The following is a 24,706-nucleotide window of genomic DNA, read 5'->3' as shown; positions in this document are numbered from 1 at the left end:
AGTCAAGAAAACTATTGTAATAAATCAGGATTACTTAAGCATGTCATCCAAAATGACATTAAATCAGAATATTATTTTATCTAAATAAAACATTTCAGAGTTAGTTTGTCTTTTGTTCCTATGGTAGAAAGAAACGTTATCTGTATTATTGCGGGTGTACACATTCTGACAGGGAGTTAGGGTCTTTCACACCAGGCTGGTACATTATTATCTCTTTCGCTGACTCAACTTAATATAAAAAACTGAGTACAAATAAAAAGGTGTTTTCACTGTGGTTTACTTTATCTTGCAGATAAGCTAATTGACACAGTCCACTCTCCAAAGTGGGAATATCAAAAAGATGACTGATTTTGTACCCAGCTGAACCATATGTTGAAATGTGTATTATTTTTAGGGCTTGAAGTTTTTCATTTGAACCGATAATAACACTAAAAACATCTCCAAAGACCTATTTAGAAAAGTTATTTTTTTAAACCGTTCAACCTGGGTTTCGACAATATATTTTTAATAATGTCAATCATTCACTTCATAAAGAAAACATCTTTTAGAAGGCGGGCAGTGTGTATAGACATTGCTACTGACACATTGGCAATTTTTGTGGACCTACGTAACAGAATACACTCATTCGAGTGACGTTTTTTTTTTTTTGTAATTAATATATTTTTTATAAATGCAGAAATTGCAATACAAACAACGGACAAAGTGGAAATGAACATGTGAACAAAGAACAAGAAATACAATAGGAATTACCAGGGCTTCATAAATTACATTCTAATTGCATTAATGACATCTTATGCTGGGGTATATTTACATATTTTTAAAAACACATTTTTTACTTTTTCTCCAAAACATGGTTTGACTGTGGCGCTAAACTGTAAGATTGCACTGTGTCTAGGAATTCGGGACAAAAGCCATCCCAGAGGCATTAAGCCTGGGACCAGGACTTGATCTTTACATTTCGGGACTGTCTCGCCCAATAAGGGATGGGTGGACACCTTAATTACAATTAATAAAATAATAATTATATTAAATAATAAATACTTGCTGTTAAAAGGCTAATACGTCAACTGATAATAAGAAACTGAAACAACACCAAAACCCAACTGTGACAGAGATCGAATGAGTCTTAGTGTTAGATCTCCCTCTCGACCTGTGAGAGCACGGTATACGAGGAACAGAGTACCCTTAATGAAATGGCACGACAATTTATTCCGTAGGGGAGATGGAAGTCGGTCAGTTCGGAAGGGGGCGGAGCCATGGCACCCGAGCTCAGTGACCCAGACGGTAAGTGGCGTGGCATCCGAGGACTGGAGGAGCGGATGCGCTCGTTAACCTCGGGGTCATGGGCGAGGGTATAAATAGGGGGCATGGCTTGAGTGATCTGTTCCTTTGCATATGGTTAAATTATATGACCAAGAAGGAGCCCGTTTGTGAAATCGACCGTGAGTGTTTTGTGTCTGTGTCCTAACACTGTGTGTCTTGTGTGTTGTTTCACTAAAGATTACTGAGCACGATCCGGAGCTGCAGCCGCAGGCCAGCGACAAACCCGGACTTCACCACTCACCTTTTCACTACTGGAACTGTCTGTTGTTTGCACTTTTTAAATACACGTGAAACACAGACCCGTTTATATCCCGTGTACCAATCTATACACCGACATTTACACACGCACGCACGCAACATACAAATGCACACAGGGACGGGGCACATTGCCACACCAACAAAAAATAAAAACCGAAAAAATCAAGCCCTAATTATTTTATATTGTATGAATTCCAGCAAGACCTTTTTTTAAGCCCCAATCGAGAGGGTGAATATAATTTCATTTAGTATTTAATTTATAGAGTGATTCTTGTTATAAAAATGTATGAAGAGACCTGAATAATGACCCTCCACTGTGACTGTAAATGTATGGGTTATGTTACTAGTTCCATGAATAAAGAACTTGAATTTGCACTGCATTGGGGTGTTCCAAGTTTTCTGTCAATATTTCACAGCTGGTTTCAAGTCAAAAGAGGTGCCCTGGAGAGCAATTTCTGAACAGTCCCCTACTATTAATACATAAGTTTTTTTTGCTGGAGTAAAATATTTATGTGTTTAATTTCATTCCAGAGCTTTATTATCAGAGATTCACTGAACACAAGTTACCAAGTAAGGTCATTAAATTGTATATCAGATATAAAGCACATTCTTTTGCAGTACTTACTTTCTTCTGGAGGATACAGAGGAATATTAAGAGGAACATCCCCTGAAATGCATTGAATATTGTAAAGAGGTAAGCCATCACAACAGTGGACTCATTGATATACAGCAATCCAAATGACCAGGTCAATCCAAGAAGGCAAATAAGACCAAAAGCACCAAGGACCCAGGATCTGAAAGAGACAAACAGGAAACAAAATACATTTGTATTACAAAAATGCAAACATTCAGAACATACAACACATAGGAGAAGAATACTGCAGCACGTCATACTTTTATGTCAAAACAGTTTTGCAATATGAAGTTGTGCTGCAAGTAAGACAATTTTAATCACAGCCAATTATACCCATTGTTTGGTTGAGGGATTCTCAATAAAGGTGAGAGAAAGTAAAGAGATATGGAAAAGTTACAGGCGAGAGAAGAACGCAAAAGATGTCTGAAGGCAACGCAGGCCTCCGGCTACCCTTTAGGATTACTTTGCAGAACAGTACATTAGGGTGGCTACAAACAGCTGAGATGCTAACGCATGTCAAATAATGATGAACTGCCGAACTGATAGTTAAAAGCAAAAGGAAAAGAAGAATGGAAGGGGGGTGGGGTAGGAGTAACTCTGCTCAAAACATTCCAGATCTTGCGATTGATCTTACTTGATAAATGGTTTATTATCTTCATAGCTAGAAAGCATGACAAGCAGGAAAGAGAAACAGAAATTAGACCATTAGGATTAATAAGAGAAAACGAGTTAGCATTTTAGTAAGTGTAAATTAAGACAGCTTTTGAAATTAAGATATATATATATATATATATATATATATATATATATATATATATATATATATATATATATATATATATATATTATTTTTTTCTATTTAAAATGTATTGACAACATTTGTAAAAAAATAATGCTTTAATGGCTTGTGAAATTGTAGTCTTAATTGTTGATTAAACATTGCAAGAAAGAATAGAATCTGTGTGTTGAATTAGTTGTTAATGGACAGTTCAAGCTTACCCTGGTAAGTCTGTATTATAGTAGCCGTCACAAACACGGTAATTACTGGTGTAGATGAGAAGATAGGAAAAGGGAGAGAAGAGAAGAGAGAGATGCGATAGATTATCTCTCTCTCATCATGCAACATGCGATGAAGCTGGTGTTAGACTAGGCAACACATTTTTAAATATAGTTCAGAAAAGTTTGTTTCTTAATAATTTGCCATCTTGAAAACAAACAGGATTTTTTTTTTGATAGTCTGTTATTCTTATAAATTTAAATTGAGAGGTGTCTTTATTTGGTGAACAACTATTTTAAAAATAAACAAATAAATCAACAACATTTTTGGATGTATTGATTGTTGTTTTTTGTCTTTAAAGTGCCAGTCCCCATAAAAGTGCACTTCCTCCCACAATGGACAAAGACCGTTGACTTAGGGCTCAAACTTTACATAGATTTATTTAGTGTACTTACATTAATGCATAGGACTAAAAATAAAGGTATAAATTAAAGTTAAAATCAAATCAAATTAATAATAATACAACAGTACACATTTTTATCATGGTGTGCTTGCAGTAATCTGTAACTAAGGCACTGTCCACACTTCATAACTGATCTCGAGAACCGTACTCAAAAACGTTTTATCGGCTTAATGTGTACAAACACTATTAAAATAGTCCGGTCAGAGTTCCTAGCAGCACAATGGACTGTGGGACTTAATATGACATTATCCCACCATGCACTGTATTTTATGTTTACAACCTGGCAAATATGAAGCCCATGCCAACAGAAGACATAGCGCTTCTTAGCACAAACATTATGGCTTTGTTTCTTAAAAACACAAGGCACATCTTATCATGATTTGTGTGCTTCGTTTTGAACTCTAAAGTTTTCCTTGACCGATTGCATTGCTCATGTCGCTCCATGATCCACCATTTTACAAGCCTCAGAAATTGTATACGGTACAGCAGTATTGATAGTCGTTCTCAACTCCTTCAGGCGCCTGTTCAGAGTACTGTATTTGCAATGTCCACGCGCCAAAACATATCAGAATGCATTTTGCGATATTGGAGGATACACAAACAATGTAGTTCGGTATTACAGCGTCCACGCATCTGACAAACCGCTCTACCTGATGTGATCTAATTAGAACTGGACTCGAGATTACCACTTGAGGTGGTCTCAAATACGGTATTAAATGCTGCATAGTGTACAGGCTAACTGTATTTAGCACTTTTTAAAGTAAATTAGATGGTCTAAAGGCAACTAATAAGGTATAAAAGGCACAGTGTGGACAGGGCCTAATATACACTAAACAGTTATAGCAGATCAAAAGAAGTCCTGCATGCACTCAGCTTGGTTCCAAATGGAATCAATGGATTCTTCTTTTAATATTGAAAAGCTAAAATAAAAAAGAAACTTCAAAAGGCTGGTTGTTAATTCTATTATACATGTTATTAATGAATATGCAGCAGAGTAGAAAGTATTTGAAAAAGGCACTTGAAGAATCTGTATATGTACAAGACTTGAGCCCTTAGTTAACTCAACAGGAGGGGCTGTGTTGAAAAGGGATGTGGAACTAAAGTGCTTAGGATAAAGCAAACATTTGCTCAATTAGCTGGAAAAAACAAACAAAACAATGCATAATGTAAGGGTTAACAGTGGTAACAGAGCTACCGCTCCAAGGAGAACAGGGATACAAAAAAGAGCCGTCTCTAAATCAAAAAATAATTTAACTAAACAAGCTAAAAATATTCACACCAGCAATGCAAACAAGAAATCATATTAATCTGCATTTTAAATGCAAATGAAATCACAGCAGTTTTTTTGTTTTTTTGTAGAGGCATTTTAGAGGCAAGGTTCAAACCTTAAGAATGTATTAAAATAATCTGTTTTTTTTTTTTTTTACAATCTGTGACCTTACAGCAATGATTTTGTTTTGTTTTTTTAATTGGCATTATCAGTTGCTAGGCACCCATGTCATTAACTCCCCATGGACAAGAGTCTTCAGTCGCGCAATCAGGACAACATCTCAAAGTCCTCACTTACTTAATATTTTCCAACCTGCTGGAGTCTGGTTTTAAGGATGTAGAGTGCTTCACCATTTTGTACATTGTAATAACCAGGAAGATAAGATTTAGCTGTCAAAACAGAAAAGGGCAACATTAATATAGAAAAAATAGACACAAAAAGATGACACAATTGGGCTCAACACAGAGGGAAGAAAATAGTTCTCCTTCTGTGAAAGCTGAAGCAGACTGACGCCAAGTTCGGTGACATTCAATATCAATAACAGCATGAGGATGCATTTAAAACCAACAAAAGACATGTGACGTATGACTTCTGAAGTCAAGCAATGAAACACTTGAAATTGGAGATCCTGGAATTGTGCAACAATAAAGACAAGGCTGGGTTTCGGAATAACAATAGCATTGACAAAACTAGATAAAGCATCCAGGAATTCTAAACATTTCTTTTACAGGGCCCGACAGGCACTTTTCCTCTGGGAACCAGAGGGGCTTTGCATCAATTTGGCTATCAAGTTGATATCAAGTTCAGACAAGGTTACAGCTTGCTGCAATTGAGAGCATTTATTTGGCCCTTAAAATCAATACAATGATTTAGAGATATAAAAGCTAGCTAGATGAACGGTGACTACTGGGCACTTCTCTACATAATTTACTTAGCAACTGCTTATTCTGAAATGCAACCGGTTACTGTGAAGACTGTGAATCAGTGAGAGCATACTATAAAAGGGTCTACTCGAGCAGACTGTAGTCCTGATAAAAGCTTTATATGATGTTGTTTTAAAGTAGCTGTGACAACAGAATGCAAGGCATTCTGGGACCATTTTGCTGTAGTATGATATAATGACACGGAGGACTCCTGGTGACTATGCATATACAGGAAGCTATGCTGTTTAAAAGAGGATCATTGATTACACTGATTGGTCTTGTATCATACCTGCACCATGTATCATTCTGTACTGTAAATTAACATAGACAGTAATACGATTCTTCATTGCCGATAACGCATTATAAACTGCGGGCTAATCCATACCACCCCTTTAGCGTAATGACTGAGTGTTACTGTAGAGAAAGATCATTGAAAAAAGGGACCAGAGGTTTTTAGATCATATATTACTGTGGTCCAGAGTTTGTTTTCGAGCCATCAGTCGACTCATCTTTATCATGTCTGTTTGAGTTTATGGCTTGAAATGCATTTCACACAGCCCACAGTGCTGACATGGATATGATGAGACAGAAAAAGTGAAACGCTACTCTAAAGTAACCTAGATGAACTGCACATTTTCCACCCCCTCTTTGTCCTCCCTGGAGCTTTAGCTACCTTGCGAAAGCAGCTCTAAAGCTGCACTTGTTTCTCCGAATCTTTGCTGTTAGCCATGCAGAAGCCCATTTCTCACTGGGACTGCCAGGCACAGCAATGCTCTCCAAAGAAGGCTTTCGAGCGAGTGTGTGAGTTGAACTTTAAACGAACTGAATTAAATATTTAAGGTGCAGATGGAGCTGTCCAAATGATAAGAACCGCTCCTGACGTGTCATGATCCAAGCTTTCATTAAAGTATTTCAGGCATACTAATGGTTTCCCACCATTCATTACTTACATGTTCCTTTTCATGGAGATAATAACCCTGGTGCCCAGAGGCACGGCACTCCGGCTGTGCTAAAACTGGAAATATTTGGCTTTTCTATTGTGTTTTTAAACAAGGTATCATTTTTTTTGTATCTGCCACACAGGCCACCTTTTGCAGTAGCCCAAGATCAACATGGAATGTACATTTGTTTTAGGATGATAGGACGAAAAAGATACCTTTGGGTAACATGGACAAGATCATGTGCTGAAGACTTTAGGTCACAACACAGGTTCTTCCATGAGATACTCAACCTTGCTTCTAATGCTCTTATTCAATCTCTTTGAACTACTAAATTGTCCTATTATGGGTTTACATTTATTATTTGCTTCCCTTTAGAAGTAGCCTCTCTATAAATACAGAACATGTATAGATTCTACCTGGTTTCTTAATTTATTTACAAACTGTACAACCTGGCAAACTGGAAGTCAACTATTACAACACTAATAAATGAAGACAGCTGGCTAGCATTATGTGGGCACAGTAACTAAGCACATACAGAAACTACTGACCCCTTCCATTTGCTGAACTGATGTTGAGTTATGTCAAGAAGTTCTGCTGTCCAAGCAAGTTTAAATAACCCGATGGCACCCAGCTAGGGGAGATTAATTAATGTTCACACCATTAAAAAAGGTTCAAAGAGGTTACTGTATTTTTGGTAACAACCATAAAAAATGTAATGAATAAACGGCTGAGCAAATGTTACTCTTGCCGCCTTCTATTTCGTACAAGATATTGTTTTAACAGCTATGTTTCTGTCTGTTGGGAAGACTAGAGGGCAAAGCAATACAATGGTAGCAGAATTACACTCCAGGACCTGTCCAATGATTGCGACCTGCCATTTCATTTTTTGAAGTAGGGAGTGCAACTCCCCAAGGCCCTTGAGTTCTAAGTCTAACCGATTTAGTTGAGAATAATAATGTCACAACCAGTACATAATTGTGCACTCTGTCAGAACGTAGTCAATATGATATAAAGAATGGCCTTCGCCTATATCATCCATGACCAGGTGTACAATTGACACAATGCTTTGAAAACCATGCGTGAAACCACCACACAGGTAATTAAAAGTAGTTCTACTGACAACTGTTTCGCACATTAAGACAATTTCTGTGAAATATAAATTATATGTTCCAGTCTTTGTTACATAGATTTAGCAAGCAGTGGTTACATGCAAATGTCGTATTTATGGTAGTCTTATGGTGTAATTTAAAAAGAAATAACGTCATTAAAAGCTTTGGGGAAATCATGTAACCAACAAAAACACTTTTGAATCATATTCATTTTATCCATTGGAAAACAGCTGTGTATTCTTTGATAATGGGTTGACTTGACCTTTATTTTTCTTTGTTTCTTTAATTCCACAAGACCATTGTGTAGAGTTTTTTGCACATGCTATTTAGGGCATATTTACTCACATAAAGGCATTGACAATATTTCCTAAGATTCATTATAGCTTTCCACCATTGTGGAATATTTGAATAATCAGACAAAAAACAAGGAAACATCACTTAACACTTCGTACAGTGAATTCCTAAATGCATTACATCTGTCTGTGTTTTCCTGAACCCTCCTTTCCTTTAAATCTGCTGGTACATGCCGTCATCTGCAAAACCTGAGAACATTATTGCCTTGTGATTGTTCATGTACAAAAATATACAAAAAATATACAAAAAATAGGAAATAAATCTCACCATAATCATACAAGTGACAGGTCCTATAAAACTCCAAACAAAGTGAGTATTCAACCTTAGCCAGCAACTGTGAATTAAAAAAAGAAATAATACACAATCAGTTAATCATAGGATTAACAAAAACATATCTGGAGGAAATATCCATACTCAAACTAGGGTCTTGCATTAATGATGACATTGGTGCTATTTTGAGGTGCATTAAAACAAATCCAACAAGCTGAACTCATGTTAAAAGTTCAAGCAATTGCTATAAGTAATCAAGCTGGTTGATGTGTAACCACTAGCGTGTACATTTGATGAAAAGGACAAAAAAACTGTTTTAATGGACAAAGGCTTAACCCAAGCAGTATTAATAATCTGTGTAAAAGCTTTTATAGAATCATGCGCTGCTTTCTTTGGAAACGCATTTAGAAATATTAGGTTGCCAAAGGGTCTTTCAACAAAGACATTAATGAAGCATTAGCTCAAACCACAAAGTGTGTCGGTATTTTGAGAACAAATGTAATGTGAATTTGGTGGAAAAGGTCTCGATGTTATTCACTTTTCAATTTGTTTCCATTACCAATAGTTCCACTCAGTGCTAATAAAGCTTTAACGAAATCCTTATGTAAAGAAATGCAAGAATGCTCAGAATTACTTACTATTTTTCCGTTCCATAGCCGTTATAGTCGACAGCTGCAGCTACACCCACCACTATGGCTGGAATGAGGTAGCCAGAAACGTAATAGTACTTTTTCCGAGAGTATTCGCTTTCGAAAACCTCGATCAGCATTAGATAGAGCTGAACCCCTTCTAGGCACATCCAAGCAATAGCGGTGAGGAAGAAAAAGTGTAAAAGGCCTGCAATTATTGAACAGCCAATCTGAAAGGAGAGAAAATGTAAATTGAAAAATAAAACAACAATTCTGAGTTTTAATACAACCAACTCTGCTTTGAAGCAAGGGACATTTTCTGAGATGGATAAAACCCGAAGACTAGCAAGAAATAACTTTGTTTCCAGAGGGAGCAGTTAAATGATTCCTCCGAGTAGTTTCTTACTAGTTTTCTACCAGTCCTCTAAGAAATGTTGCCTTTCATTTAAAATTAGGTCTTACTTGTTATTTTTTTTCTAATAAAAATTGTTGAAACTGCTTCAGAATAACAAGATGTTAGATTCTATGTGTGTTTTTTTGTCAATATGACACTTCATAGAACACTGTTTCAATATGAAAACAATCACCTTAAATCTGACATTGAACTTTACCACAGGCAGATCTCAAACTGATGTATAAAGCCTTGTCATTGTAAGGGAATGGAAGTACAAAGAGTCCCAGGGTTAGTCTGTTTGCTTCTGTTTTGATTTACATACTGACAATCATAAGCTTGAGTTTTTACTCAAAAGTCAAGTATAACCTCTAAGTAAAGCATGATAAAACGATGGCATCTTTCTAGGGATATAAGTGAAGTATGTTTCTCATGTACAGAACAGTACTCACATGAAAATAAATCTGACATCCTTGGTAAAAAATAAAATAGCAAATTCTATTTTGGATAAAGGTGACTCCAAAATGTGTTGACGACATGTCTGCCTGTCTTTTAATCTTTATTAATGCTCTGGCCTTAACCTTGGTGTGTCAATTTAATACACAGAGAGGTTGATGGCAGTGTCATGTTTAAACTCACATCCATTTCAGATTAAGTCATTTTCGAAGAGCAGGGAAACAGATCACAAAATCAATACCTAAGATCTTGGGCTTACCTTAGGTTCTGTCATATCGATGCCAATTAGGAAAATTAACTCGGCAATGAAGAGATTGATGCAGAGGTTTTTGTGGATGGTGTTCCTATCGCTCTGCAGGCCACGGAAGAAGCAGAATGTAAAGATGCAGATGGCCAAGCAAATGAGCGAGACAACAATCCCCACCTTGGTGATGACATCGAGAAGTAACTCATGCACTCCGTCTGTGTGCTGAAAAAGAAGAACGGGACAAATTAATAAGCCTGTTTATCAATACAAATCGAGGAACAAGGATGCTCCCATACATCACTCCAGCAGGTAGTGGCTGGAAAATTACTGTTTTATTTTATAGGTGACACATGGAAATAAATGCTCAATGGGCATCAATCACTAGCTAAGCCCATTGGTAGAGCATGATTAATGTCTATAAGCAGGGCTATGCCTGTACATACCCAGCCTGAATTTTAAGCTAGACTGTGCTTTAGGTTTGAGAAATATTAATCTTCTTTTTTTCTCTCCCTGTCAAACCTTTTTAAAAGGAAATTGCAGGATTGCTCTTGACAATTGTACTCCGAGGTTTAATAGTGGAGCCTGATTGTGGTGTCTTTTTTTTTTTTTTTTTTTTTTTTTACTACATGTGTGCATTTTGTATTTGTAATAAATTTGTACACTGTTGTCCAGGTTCATAAAACAAAGATGTGACAGATGTTCTCAATCAGCCCTTCATGCAAATACACAAAGAAAAAAACAATAAACTCACCACTACTTCCTTGTGAGTCATAAGAATTGCAAAATTGGTCAGGTGACTACATGCGCAGGTTGTGTGCGTTTTATTGGCTTCTACCAGTCTGCATCCCTGAGTGGACCAGTGTCCCATCATGCTCCTTTCAGAATAGTTCCAGAACGAGCAGTTTGAGTTGATGTACTTTTCAGTCTGACAATTATGAATAGCAAAAAGAAATAACAGTATATTAGCTTGAGCCCCTACAGTATTAAACACAGTCTAAGCTGTTGGGTTGCTTTGTTTTTTTCAATCATTTTTTGGTATACTAGTCCCCTTGGGATTCATAGTGACTACATTAAAGAAGTTATAATTGGTCCACAAGCAATTGAAGCTGGTATCATATGGCTAATCTAGGAGTTAATTTTCCTCTGTAAATGAGAATAGCATCATTTCCATTCTAATGTTGATTACAGAATTAGTTTTCATTAAGAATTCACTTAAGTTCTAACAGTCACTGAACCAAGCTTATTTAATTTTATGTTCATTGACTTAAATAAACTCTTCCACGACCTACTGTGTCATTTACAATGCAAATGGAGGGATTTTTGCACGCTTTACTGTTCTCTCCTGCTGATTTCATGACCCCCTCTCATTCATTTTTCACGAGGACTTACATTGATATGCTCCAGGGTAAAAAGCACAGGTTCTGACAGGAACACGCGGTTTGACTCCTTGTTGATAGAGGCTGAGATGATGTCAGAATTGACAGCAACAGAATGGCCATTTGCTTCATTTCCAAACTTAATAGTTGCATTTTCAGTGCTGAGGAACCTGCCCAATTGTTTGTAGAGAATGAATACCAATTTGGCCACACCTGCAAAGCAAACAAGAATGCCAAGATTAAAAACAAACAATAACAACATTCCTGTCGCTAACCGTTATGCTAGACAAAAACTCCCAAACAATGCTAATGGTGGCTTTGCATCACTCATTCCCAGGGAGGGTCTTGTCAATGCCTTTGCATATATGTAGCAGATCAACTTCACCCAATGAAATTAACACTTAAAAAACTACCACATGGAAAAGGATTATTTCCAAACGACAATGAGACCATTCCTCATGCCGCTGTATGTGGTACTTGTTCAAGGAGCAAGATCTGAGTCTCATTGTTAAACTGAAACATCACCTTAAAGTCATTGTCCACGTTTGACAACCACTTTCGACCAACAGCCCTGCACTGACTAAGAAATAGCGTGTCATTCCAAAAGACATGTAATGGCACCTTGTCAAGTAAATACATCACTAAGGAGAAGATGTGGGTCCCACTAAGTGCTGATAAAGGGGCCACACCCTGTACAACATATTTAAAATACAACCTAAAAAAAATTAATTGCACCCAAAAAAGACAAAATCACATATAGCTCAGCTTGCCAATGATGACATAGTTTACTTGCCCACTTGATGATACAAGGAAACAAAAGGCAAAACTAAAACATACAACTTGAGAAAACATCTGCAGCCCTGCCTTCACTACAATGTCCAATTGTTTGTGTGTCTGCAGCTTACCATTGCGACTATTTAGTTTGACAGTGTTGGCAGACAGCTGAATGGAGATCCCTCCTTTGCTTTGCTGGGGAAATCTGAAGTCCTCCACTTGTACGCCATCTGTACTGAGTACATAAACGTCCAGAACTGATTGGCCAGAGACGAGTTCAAGAGAGACAAGGGAAAACATTCCATCGTTAGTATGTGCTCAGGTTACAAAGTGACAATTTGCTGAAAAATCCTTCCTGTGTTTGAATGCATGTGCTGGTTACCGATAAAGACATTATTAAAAAAAAGTGCCATTTAGATTGTGATACTAAACATACAACGCTTGACTGCTGTGGGGTTAGAAAGTCATTACGCTTATGTTTCTGGATGAACAATATCGTCACTCAATGGAACACTGATAGTTCTGTCACATTGTTTTCAGGGACCCTCCAAAATGTGCCTCACATGTGTTTTTTTTTTTTTATTACAGTGTTTGAAGTATCCTTTAACACGTCAACTCCTTGTAAAAATGTAATTAAGGTTTTAATGAAGTTATATACCTTTCTCTGTTTATTATTAAAAAACTAAACAAAACAAAATCACCCTGTCTCGCAAGGTACAATATGTTGAATACTCATGTGCACTTGTTTTAAGGTGTCAATTTAAAACTGGTCTGCTGCTCATAAAATAACATATGTGTTTGTGTTGCTGCTATATAATAGCAATGTTCAACAGAAACAATACGTCAAATAGCAGCAATGCAGAATTGTGTCCTAGTTCTCTGGAGTTCAGATCATACAGCCAACCAGCCCATGTAGAAGAGCAGACAATCTAAATACTTGAAGAGCTTCTTGGGATTACAATACAAGGTTGAATTCTCTTTGATCTGTGAAATTACTTAGGCCAGAACTACCCATTTATCAACACATTTTCTTCCATCTCAGTGAAAAGTTGGCATCTATTCCCTTCTGATATATTTCACTTTTGACAGTGACATATAGCCAATAGCTTCACCTTTTTCAACCCTCACACACTGGCATTTAAGCCACTTTTTTTTTTTTTTACAGTATATCCAACAGGAAAACTTAACCTATTAGACAGTGTTACCACTTTAAACAAGTGAAACAGTAAGTGTCTACATTTGTTTCTCAAAATAATGACCCTAGCAGACAATGAGAAACTGCAAATAATGCTTCAATCCTAGTTTACTGGAAATGCTTTTAATTTGTTTATCGGCACTGGAATCACTTACTTATGTTCTCAGCGGGTACTTTCACTACAGCCGGTTCAATTAGATTGTCTGCCAGGACAAAAGCTCCCTCTTCCAGGGTATCAAGTAACATCGTTGCTGCGTGGGTTTGCTCTGTCGAGTTCATATCCTCCCAGGATTTCAGAGCCTCAGGTCTCAGTAAGTTGTCAACTGTGTCCACAATAGCCTATACCCACCCCCAAAAAATGTAAAGAAAGTTCTTAGGATTACTGTGTACCAAGCCATGGAAACAGGTAAAGGAAAACATTTGAATTAGCAGTTTGAAGATGGAGCAGTCCAAACAGCCAGAATAAATTATATGAATCATTCGCTAAAAAAAATTAAAAATAAAATATTTGCATAGGTTTGGTGCAAAATGAACAACGTTTGATGTGCAATGCGATAAGCTTAAAAGACACTGAGCTTTGCTGCTGCATTCAAAGCAATTGGGACCGCCAAGAATGCCACTCCTATTAACGCATGACATTAAGTTTGCTTAAGTGTATCCGTGCGTTCAAGGAGAAAATTTAATATGCAAAAACAATTTTTAAAAAAAAGGAAAGGAAAAAAAGGTTTATTGTCCAATAGGTTGATAGCTTGCTATGTATGTGCTCATGGAATGTCACTATTTTCTTCCTGCTTAATTGATTCTACTAATTAATATATCATTAGTACACTTTATCTAAAGGTATTTTGTGGCCTACAGTAATAAAGCAGGGAGATGAACCTACTATTTTAATGTGAAATGTGAATACCCGAATCAATGCATGGTCATGCATCTTTGTAACTCACCATACTTAGTGAGGTATTCTATATATTTGACATACATCTCAGTCGTTATTTAAATTATTATATCCCTGGAGCAGCCAAATAAATAAATAAATAAATAAATAAATAATGCTATGAAACTTACGCATACTTTCAAAAATGATAATATTATGTTGAGAAAATAAACACGGCACCAAATGTAATATTACTTAATAGAATTTTGTATTTAATTATATGTTGATTGAACCAGGTTCATTACACTGCTGCACAGAGTTTCATTCTAGCAGTATACAAAATAAGTAAATGCAGAAATTCAATGAGACATCATTAAAATCTCTTTAGAAAATAATCAAATCAGTCAGACTAATCAGTTAATCAATTGCAGCCAGGCTCACGCTATCAAAGAGATAATGTAGCCTTCCATTAAATATGTCAAATACAGCTGACTCAATGGTTTTGCTTGAATCCCATCTACCCAGTCATTCATATATATATATATATATATATATATATATATATATATATATATATATATATATATATATGCCTTAAAACAGTTGGGTCAGAGAGCATAGTACATTATGCAAATAATACCATGTTTATTGAAAACACAACATTGTGCAAGCATGAATGATTAGAATAAAAAAACAGCTAAGGCTGCTGTCAGAGTAAGATTAATTAGGCTAATCCATCTTAATATCCTCTTTCTATCTGCTTTTTGAGTCACCACAACCTCCCTGGCAGGTGGAAGATTCCTCTGTGCGGCATTAAAGGCTTTTTCTCTCCCTAATGGGAGACAGAATATTAAAATGCTCACACGTATACTGCAATGGCCATGAACTAAAGAGGGACATAAATTGGTCTGCCCAGACCAGCCTTATTCACCAAGAACTATAGATTTGTGACTGCAATCTACGGTACAAATTATACTCCATGTCTCGAAGAGTGAGCCATCTTAATTTGAATAGTGTATCTTAGCATCTGGTTATGACATGTTAAGAGATTTTAAAAGTCACAGGAAGAATAAATCACATTTAAAGTGCCACTGGTCTGGATATTACAATGTGGTGTTATGGTTTTCTGGTACAGTAAATATTTCAATTCAAGATGATACTGATTGTCAACTTCTGAAATGTGAAAAATAGATCCCTTATGACCACTCCTAGCTTCTTATTCCTCTTATGTACCTTAAAAACAGGATACAAATGGAAATACCCAGCACCCGAGCGCAAAGCACAAGTCTGCTCAAAATCTTTACAGAGACAAGAACAGATAAAACACAGGGCCTATACTTTGCACATTTCAATACATACAAAATCTATACATCAATTAAAAGGCTTAATCAAAATTATCAGAGTTAGAAATACAAAGGATTCCCTTTGATCTCGCTCCTGATGTCTGATTTGAGGAGCAAATATGGTTGTGTGAATGCAATTACCAATGCAATGTACAATGCACATTAAAAGGAAAGAGGCTGCATAGCAATACACTGTACAAAAGGGTCATGCTGCTGAGCAGAGTGGAGCAGGGAGAAGCAGGGTGGGAGCAAAGCTGTGATACCTTCATGTATGCTCTGCATGTCCTTTCTCGTTTCTGAAGCTTTTTTATTATTAAAACAAAAAAAACATGAAGAACAAGCACAGAAAACATTAGAATCCAGAGCTTATTCAAACTGTAAAGCAACTCTTAAAAGCACACAGTTCTGTATATATAATATATGTGTATAAATATTATACATATTTCTGCCAATTAAACTTATTGTATTTTACCTTTTGCATTTGTATTTATTTTAAGAGAAATGTACACATTATACAACTAGAAAGTAATATTAATCAGTAGCTACAAGTAGGATTCATTAAAATACAATTGATTGAATATGATACTGTTTATGTGTTCTACAAACACTCGCTTTCAAAACCTCGAGTCTCTTCTTCAGTAAGTCTACATTTATAGACGGATGTTATTTTTTACATTTGCACATCATAAGAATTTTAAAATACAATTGTGAGTTGCTGGGTTTTTTTTTTGGTCTTAGATTTTACTTGCGTAACCTTTGTGCCTAAACAAAAGGTGGGAAAATCTATCCCAGTACTATTGAGTATACATTCCACTTGTGTCCTACTGTGGATTAAAGACAATATATTACTTAAGAGAGAAGGGCCTAAAAAAAATAATCTATTGTGAGTTGGAAATAATATTAAAGGGATGTACAGTTTCTGAAGGGTGAAAGATTTGACAGGGAAAAACTGCACAAAACAAAGCTTAATCAAATAGTATTAGTAACAGGGGACCACAGACAAAATGTAATACAGTGTTTGAACAATTACCTTGTTAAAACTCCGGCCAGCTGAGTCCTTTTCACTAGGTCTCAGCTCTTGAAGCTGAGCGTCTAAGATGTCAACCAGTTGTTCCATCAGTCTCACTGATGAACTCACGTCTCCAGCAAAGATGGGGCCTTTGGTATGCTTGGCCAGCTCATTTGCAAGGTTAGCAGCATTTTCTCCGCTTCTGATCTGGAGTGACATAAATTATCATTGTTAAAAAAAAAAAAATATATATATATATATATATATATATATATATATATATATATATATATGATTTTGGTGATGAAATATTCTTTTACACTATCAAGCGTGGGAAATGTGTAACTGATTGAAGCTGATAGGATTTATTAGCTAAGCTTCTTTGATGAAAATAAGTTAACACATCAGTGTCAAAGGTGAGGAATGTATAAGAATCTTCCAATGTATGGAAATAATTGCACGTTTTACCCTAACAAGCAAGCACTAAAGGCTCCTACATGTGAAGCAAAAATCTGAAGAAGTAATACCGGATCACACAGCAGGATATTCTACTCAACTGTTTGGTGTTCTTATATTATGCACATTCAAATACTAAATTGCCCAATATATCATATTTTGGATGAAAGGAAAACAGGGAGATGCCTACATTGTGTTAATTGCAAGCAATGCTAATGAGACTAATAAATCGATTGCTTGGTTTCTGGCAGAAGTGTGTCTTATCCATTATTTAAAATTTAAATAATCTAATGACCTGTGGCTAGGATATAAAAAGCTTACAACCAACCTTCTGTGCAACTTGATTCACCCAGTGCGAGGTGCAGTTGCTAAGATCAGGACCCTTGGGGTTCCACGTTCCAGTAGAAAGCATACAAAGATATGAGGCAGTGCCTGCAACAGACAGGGAAGAATTAGGGAAACCAAATGTGTTTATCTGACACTAGCTACAGATGAACACAGTGTTGCTTTTTGGGAGATACAGGCTATCATGTAGCTCAAAAGAGAGGCTGAAAAGTGCAAATACTGTTAGGTACAGACACTGTAAACATGTAAATACAGAAAGGTATATGCTGCTACCTAAGTTACACATTAACATATATTCATTCAAACCAAATTTAATTTGAAAATAAAAGGATTATTGTGAATTAAGGATTTAATTAAGCAAAAACTTTAGAATGACGTTAAATACCATTTCAAATCTGTAAAATTTAAACACAGTTATAGGTAAGACATTTGTAAAAAGCTTATAAAAACAAAACAAACAAAAATACAACAATATAACAAAAAACTGCAGTATTTGATTTATCTACAAAAACATATGAAATACGTTTTAATGAAGGCTTAGTGTTAACAACAAAGGATAGAGCCACAGTAATCAAAGTTGTAGGTCAGTGGGACTCCCAAATGGTGCATCCGGTAAGGCACTCCGCCCGGAGTGCAGGATGCACCCTATAGCTTGGAGATTGCCAGTTCAAATCCAAGCTATGCCACTGCCAACCGTGGATGGGTTCCCAGGGGGCGGCACACAATTGGCCAAGCACTGCCCGCGTGGGTTAGGTCGGCTGGGGAATCCTTGGCTCACCGCACACCAGGGCTTGCACATTCAGAACTGCGTGGTCCTCCGACGCTGTAAGTATATGGCTGCACGGCGGGCTTGCAGAGTGAAAAAAAGCATACAGCTAGGGACGCGAGTGCTCGTCTTTATCTCTCCCGAGTTAGTTCAGGGGTTGCATCGGTGAGCCAGGTTGAATAATAATTGGACATTCCAAAATTGGGAGAACATTGGAAAATTAATAAAAATAATAAAAATAAAAAAGTGAGACAATGGAAAAGTGTATAGCTACCTCTTGTTCCCTTGGGACATGGCCTTTCAACTAGCATGCCTCTTTGTGTCTGAGGCCAGGCGATACCCCTTTTCTCTGTACTGTCACAGAACCTTTCTGGTAAGGGCAAGGAGTCCGGGGTTGGGGGTGCTTTTGTAACAGGAACCCCTGGTTGCGGTTTAGGTCCTCTGCTTCCTTCCTTCGTGCCTCCGGTGGGCGTTGTGGTAATGAGGCCTTTTTGTGATGTGACAGTTGTGGTGGAAACTGTGGTTTTGGACAGTTCTGCCGGAGAACTGGTTGAAACTGCAGTAGTTGGCACTGGAACAGGTTGAAATAGGTAAAATTAGCATAGATTTCATATCATATAATCCTATCATAGAGCATTCCGTTACACATCAATGGCCCCATCTCCAATAAGTAAATTACAGTACAATGAATTTGGCTGCTTCAGCAGTACATTAAACAAAGTATACTATTTACAAGTATTGGCATGTAGCAAAAAAAAAAAAAACCTAATGCTCTGTGCAAATGAACCATCTTTCTTCTTTCTAAACTTATTCCAGTCACTCTGTCTACACCTTACAAGAAACACCGCCCGGCAGTCATTCTTGCTTGAGAGATTTCAACAGAGAAGGACAGATAATGCATGTGCTGTTTAAGTATTTTAGACTTTGTATTATTATTATTATTATTATTATTATTATTATTATTATTATTATTATTATTATTATTATTATTTTTTATTTTTTTATTTCCTTTTTAAAGAGCAGGTATGAAGCAGCAACTAATGTAATGCTAGAGGCAAGAACACAACATATTTGTGAGTCATAAAGACACAGACTTAATAAATTCAAATACTAGGACTTGGAGAATATAACCAGACAAAAACATAATTATATTCCATGCAACAGAATACTATATTTGGGATTTATGGATTTACATATATATATATATATATATATATATATATATATATATATATATATATATATATGTCTTCTAATATTACATTAAACTGTAAAGTATAATACCTAGCTCATTAAACTGCAGCATTTATTCCCAGACCAAAATCAAAGTGGTTCCGATGTCATTTAAAGGTTACGTTGACTTTTTCTTTTGTCCTTTCCAAGCCAATGCTGATAAAGTCACTCTAATGTGGTTGCCTGCGGTGCTGTTATGGTTACTGAAAGGAGGAATGCTGCATTTTTTTTTGGTTTTGTTTTATTTAAACAGTGGCTTACTTGCTTGGTTAAAGTGACCTCAGTGTTGTTGCTTTTAATCCTGGCATCTAACCTGAGACCATTAGGGCGAGACGGCCCTCTCATCCGTAAACCACTGAAAACCATCAGAAATTAAAAGCTAAAGGTAGTAAAACAACCATGCATCTGTTCAACTGTTCCTGTCTAACTGGTTTGCATTTTGTGCTATTGGCCATCTCAGGAAAACAAAGTCCTGCACACTGTCTTGTTTTTGAAGACTGTTTTCATTGATTGCTAGAGAGTTGTACAGTACCTCTCATCCAGCTGGCACTTTGTGTCTCACTGACATGCCATAAAAAACTATTCTAACCTGCTTGTTGTCAATTCCATGAAAATTTGCCAGATATTTTAACAGTTTGTGTCTCAAGCCACATTATCCATATTTTCTTTTATTGTGAAATAAAAAAAAGAAACAAGTTCAGAGATAGCAAACATGGAGTCTGTAGTAAGAGATGCATTTATGTCGCTCTTGGCTAATCAGCACCCACTTGATATCTCAGCATATGTATTAATAGCACTGTAATTAGCACTTGGCAAAAAATTTTAAAAAAATAGAAAGTTTAACTGAGACATAATAATCCCTGACAGGAGAGAAGTGATTGCACAAAACACAGCTGTCTTGTTTTCTCAACATGTTAACAACTTAGATGGGACCTCAATAGCTTTCTCAACATCGCTCCCATTCTTGTAGAAACAGGTGCTAACAGGCAAGTATGTCTTTCATATTATTCCTAATGACTACAGTTATAGAAGTAATGGATGTTTAAAATATTCTGTATATGCCTGTGCGCTTTGAAAAAGAAAACTTGTTTTCTTTCGTGTTTTTCTTTTTTTTCATGGAATGCAGTGCACTGACAAGATTGCTGTTTCAGATCATTTACCTGCTAAAAGAAAAATGAAATTTGAGTTTATTTGTGCTGGTATTATCTTGAATGCCTTGGTTAAGTAAATGGAACCATAGAAGAGCACTATACAAGATTACTTTATTTGTACTATGCTAAAGGAATCCTTTACACATGATTTTTTACCAGTTGTGAAATGTATGTCCCAGGTGGTACTCACCTATTAATGGAAGAGTACTAGCTCTCAGAATGAGTCAACAGCAGTTCAAACAATTAAACCCTGATCCAAGATCAAAACGGACTGAAAAAGAGTTTTTTTTTTGTGAAGCAGCAAAGAAAAACGAGTGGAAAAATAAATGAATAAGCCATCTGCTTAAAAAGTCACGGTCACTGCAAAGTTAACCGTTTATTGGATTCAAATGTTTTAGAGAGAGCCTAAATGCTGGTTTAAAGTCGTCTGGCAGGAATGGTTGTTTGTGTCTGTGGGTGAGACTGTACACTGCTGTAAAATCATAGCTGAAATTAGATTACATATTGCAAAGTGTTTACAAAGATAACTGATTTTCCATAGAGGCCCCTGGATATGCAGTTGCAGTGTGTAAACCAAAATATTAAAATGTGTTAGAAACAGAGATCTTAGTGATCTTAAACAGTTTGCTTTTTATGTTTATGGATCAAACACAGATTTTGATGATGGTGAGTTTACTTTTAATGCATAATACTTAAATGCATGAAACTAAACAGACTACAGGTCATTCAAGCTCATAGTAATCAAATTCCTGGGAGCTGTCTCCTCTATTTGTAGTTGATGACACATAAACCCTGTGTTGATTGTGACAATGGTTCCAGAGAAGGTGTCGTGTGCAAAAGAGTAGATATGTGAAAATCTCTTCATGGTGAATACGTGGGGGATGACCTAGACAACTAATGTAAGAATTGTAAAACATGTTTCAAGGGCTTTCTAACACAAAATAATTAAGAGGTCAAATAACCCCCGTTGATCCACTTAAGCTGGGATGACCTAGCCTCCAAGTATTGTTTTGACAAACATTAAGAGGGTTGTTTAAATACTGTGCTGGTGGTCTGAAGTCCTTAAATCTATGTCCCATGTTTTGTGAAGCCTGGGTATATGGATGTCAGTCAGCAAATGTATAGCAGTCTCACAACTATCTTACCCAGGCTGTTAAATAAATCAGTTTCAACTGTAACAAACTGAACCTTATGTGTGCTCTGCCACTCAGAGGTGATTACTTACACGTGTTTGGTTTCAACCTATGATCAGCAGTGTCCAGGTGCATTTAGTAAACATGAAATAAATGGTCCCATTTGGTCTCACTGCACTCAATGTTTGAAAACAATATTTATGCCACAGGATGGGAATGACAAAATAAATAAAATCATATACAGCTAAGAATTTTTTTTTTTTTTTTTTAAGTCTCACATTAAGTTATGCAATAGTATATATAGGGTCAAAATAATTTGTTTGGGTTATGCACAGATCAAGTACGCCAAGTGAAGTCTGATAACTCTTGAGAACTCAAAAGAACGAGTGGGTTGTGGTTTTTCTCAAGGGCAAACTCCAGGCAAATAAACAGGCTAGTCACCAAGCATTGTTTTTGGTAGACATTTGCATGTTTAGTTCATTCTATGTACATGTTCCACATCTTAACTATGAAATTCCTTAAATGTGTGTTCCATGGGTAATCCACTCACACTTCTTGTGATTAATATTTATCTATGTTTTTTTTTTTTTTGGGGGGGGGGGGGGGGGGGGTTATAATACTGTGGCAACTGTGCCATAGATATTGTGATACTGACTGAGGAATGTTTTGTCTCACAATGGCAATTTCACTTGAAAGAGAAAACTCAACACTGCCTAGTATATCTGTTTTATGATTTCCACATTCATGGAATACAAATGTTGTAAATCTGCAGTTCTGAGAATATCTAATAAATGCATCGGAATTCCACTTTAAACACTGACAGGTAGTAAGAGCTGACAGCCACATTGAGTTATAGCATGTAAGAATTATGCTGTCCAGCGTCCCATGATGAAGACGGTTCACTGTTATAAAAGCCATTAGACATTTTCTAGTAGTAAATGTATATTTTCTCCTTTAAAGAAAAGCTCAGTCAACATTTATAGGGGACATATTGTTCAGCCGACGGTCAGATTGAACCTCTGATATACGGTAGTAGGAAAATTACTGTGCTTTCTTAGGCTAAAGCCTGAATGGCATTGGGGTATACTTTCTAGTTCTAACAGAGCCTTTAAAATAGCAACATGGTGTCACCATAAACCCCTGGTTACTCTCAGAGGTTGTCGAAAAATATGTCAGCCTTCTGTCTCTACAGCCCAGCTCAAGATTCTGGGTGGCAGACAGTTTAGCAATTAATTACGCAACCAGATTGGGAAACTCTCTGGCCAAAGATATCTGTAAGTCTGACTCAATAAATCTCTTCAAAACTAGACCTAAAGCCTCTATTTGTTTGACACAGCCTACTCATTTTTTTTGGACCTCTGCTCTGCCCTTTTATTACGGTCATTGTACAACACATTTTGCATTGTACTGTATTTAGAACAAACTATAATGTAGATGCATTGGGATGGTGAGTCTGAGTCTGATCTTGCATAAGTACCCTGGGGCAGGTTTTTTTTCGTGCTTGTCCAGGCAGGTATGATAAACCCTTATAGGGTTAGAGATCAACTCTCATTTTTACAAGAAGTAGAAGTTCTTAGCTATGAAGGATAATGCAGAGGATATGGGTGCAAACAGACAGTATAAGATTGCACTTTGCTTATAAATGCATTAACTGCTCTCTACATCCCCATTGAAAAAAAATCCAGAGTGACTTTCATATGCTGTAGAACAAAATATGAAGCACAAGATAAAGAAATGACTTTTACCTTGGGCTGGGTCAGGTGGGCCAAACTCCATGGTATACCTCAGTATGTAATAATTATTCCACACGTATAGCTGGTTGTCTCTTGGGTTATAATCCACTGCAGCAATGTACTGGTATTGGTTGGGGAAGGGAATATCCACATACTCCCCCCTGTTTTGTTTGGTATTGTAAATATAATCAACTAGGTTTTTGCTCACTTCGCTCTCATTGTCTTCATAAGTGGATCGAACCACATAAAGAACTCCACAGATCATGAAGGCATTGGACGCCGACCGCTTGTCGTAACTGGTTTCCCAGGTTGCTTCAAAGCGGAGAGTGTAAGGGTTCAACTGGCTAATGACAATCATTCCATTGTTCTGCTCAGTGGCATAAATGACCCACAAACCATTCTCATCTACTGCCAGGTCAATGTCAGTTTTGCCTCCCCATTTGTAGGGTGAGGTGTCGTGGTAGTTGGCATTATTGATGATTGCTTCCCCGCTTTTGATTCTAGTCCTCAGGTCAAACTTTACAATGTTTCTGGTCCTCTCTTTGTTGAAAAACACAGCACCATCGTACACCACAAATCCTGTGCCGTCGACCCGGTGAGGGAGTTTGTACGTTGTCGTTTGACGTGCGTTTTGGAAGTCGTCCAGCGAAGCGTACTCTATCAGAGTGTCAGTACGGTATGGGGTCCAGGGCATGAAGTAGATTTTGTCCCCTGCCTGAAGGGGGTCTTTACACCAGGCACCTGCTTGCTGTTCCGCCTCAAAGACAAAGGAAGAATCCCCAACTGCTTTCAGAGTCCCGGGGCAAACAAAAACTAATAATGGGGAGAGCAAAACAAAAAGCAGATTAAGTCAACAACATTGATGACACTATACCAATGGATGTCTAAATATGCCATTATCTCAGTATTAAGGGTTGCCCAGGAAGAGTGGGGATAAACCATATTAGTGGCAATCAAACCACAGATACCAGATAATCAGCAATTACAAGCAGATTGCACTGGGATAGTATTTATACAGTCAGTACATAAAAAGAAGAAAAAAATTGCATAGAC

At 36.8% G+C, this 24,706-nt stretch overlaps 1 protein-coding gene across 20 annotated transcripts in view; it reads right to left on the bottom strand.

Moving 5' to 3' along the window:
- The window catches only part of adgrl2a (adhesion G protein-coupled receptor L2a), a 104,432-nt gene that overhangs the window by 8,648 nt on the left and 71,078 nt on the right, over positions 1-24,706 (bottom strand). For 10 of the 20 annotated variants that reach the window (XM_059031876.1, XM_059031878.1, XM_059031880.1 and 7 more), the window contains exons 5-20: positions 23,666-24,466; positions 18,678-18,974; positions 17,621-17,724; positions 16,858-17,043; positions 16,091-16,129; positions 13,766-13,949; positions 12,547-12,672; positions 11,655-11,854; positions 11,017-11,190; positions 10,278-10,487; positions 9,181-9,401; positions 8,540-8,606; positions 5,243-5,334; positions 3,215-3,259; positions 2,850-2,876; positions 2,207-2,375 (exon numbers count right to left, since the gene is read on the bottom strand). In XM_059031876.1, coding sequence (XP_058887859.1) covers positions 2,207-2,375; positions 2,850-2,876; positions 3,215-3,259; positions 5,243-5,334; positions 8,540-8,606; positions 9,181-9,401; positions 10,278-10,487; positions 11,017-11,190; positions 11,655-11,854; positions 12,547-12,672; positions 13,766-13,949; positions 16,091-16,129; positions 16,858-17,043; positions 17,621-17,724; positions 18,678-18,974; positions 23,666-24,466 — 2,942 coding nt within the window. The remainder of the gene's footprint in view (positions 1-2,206; positions 2,376-2,849; positions 2,877-3,214; positions 3,260-5,242; positions 5,335-8,539; positions 8,607-9,180; positions 9,402-10,277; positions 10,488-11,016; positions 11,191-11,654; positions 11,855-12,546; positions 12,673-13,765; positions 13,950-16,090; positions 16,130-16,857; positions 17,044-17,620; positions 17,725-18,677; positions 18,975-23,665; positions 24,467-24,706) is intronic. The other 10 variants (XM_059031881.1, XM_034010565.3, XM_059031873.1 and 7 more) reach the window with 3 other exon arrangements.

This window comes from Acipenser ruthenus, chromosome 10 (genome assembly GCF_902713425.1).
Source record: "Acipenser ruthenus chromosome 10, fAciRut3.2 maternal haplotype, whole genome shotgun sequence".
Taxonomy (NCBI): domain Eukaryota; kingdom Metazoa; phylum Chordata; class Actinopteri; order Acipenseriformes; family Acipenseridae; genus Acipenser; species Acipenser ruthenus.
The sequence above is the reverse complement of the archived record's forward strand: the minus strand, read 5'-3'. Positions and strand labels throughout refer to the sequence as shown.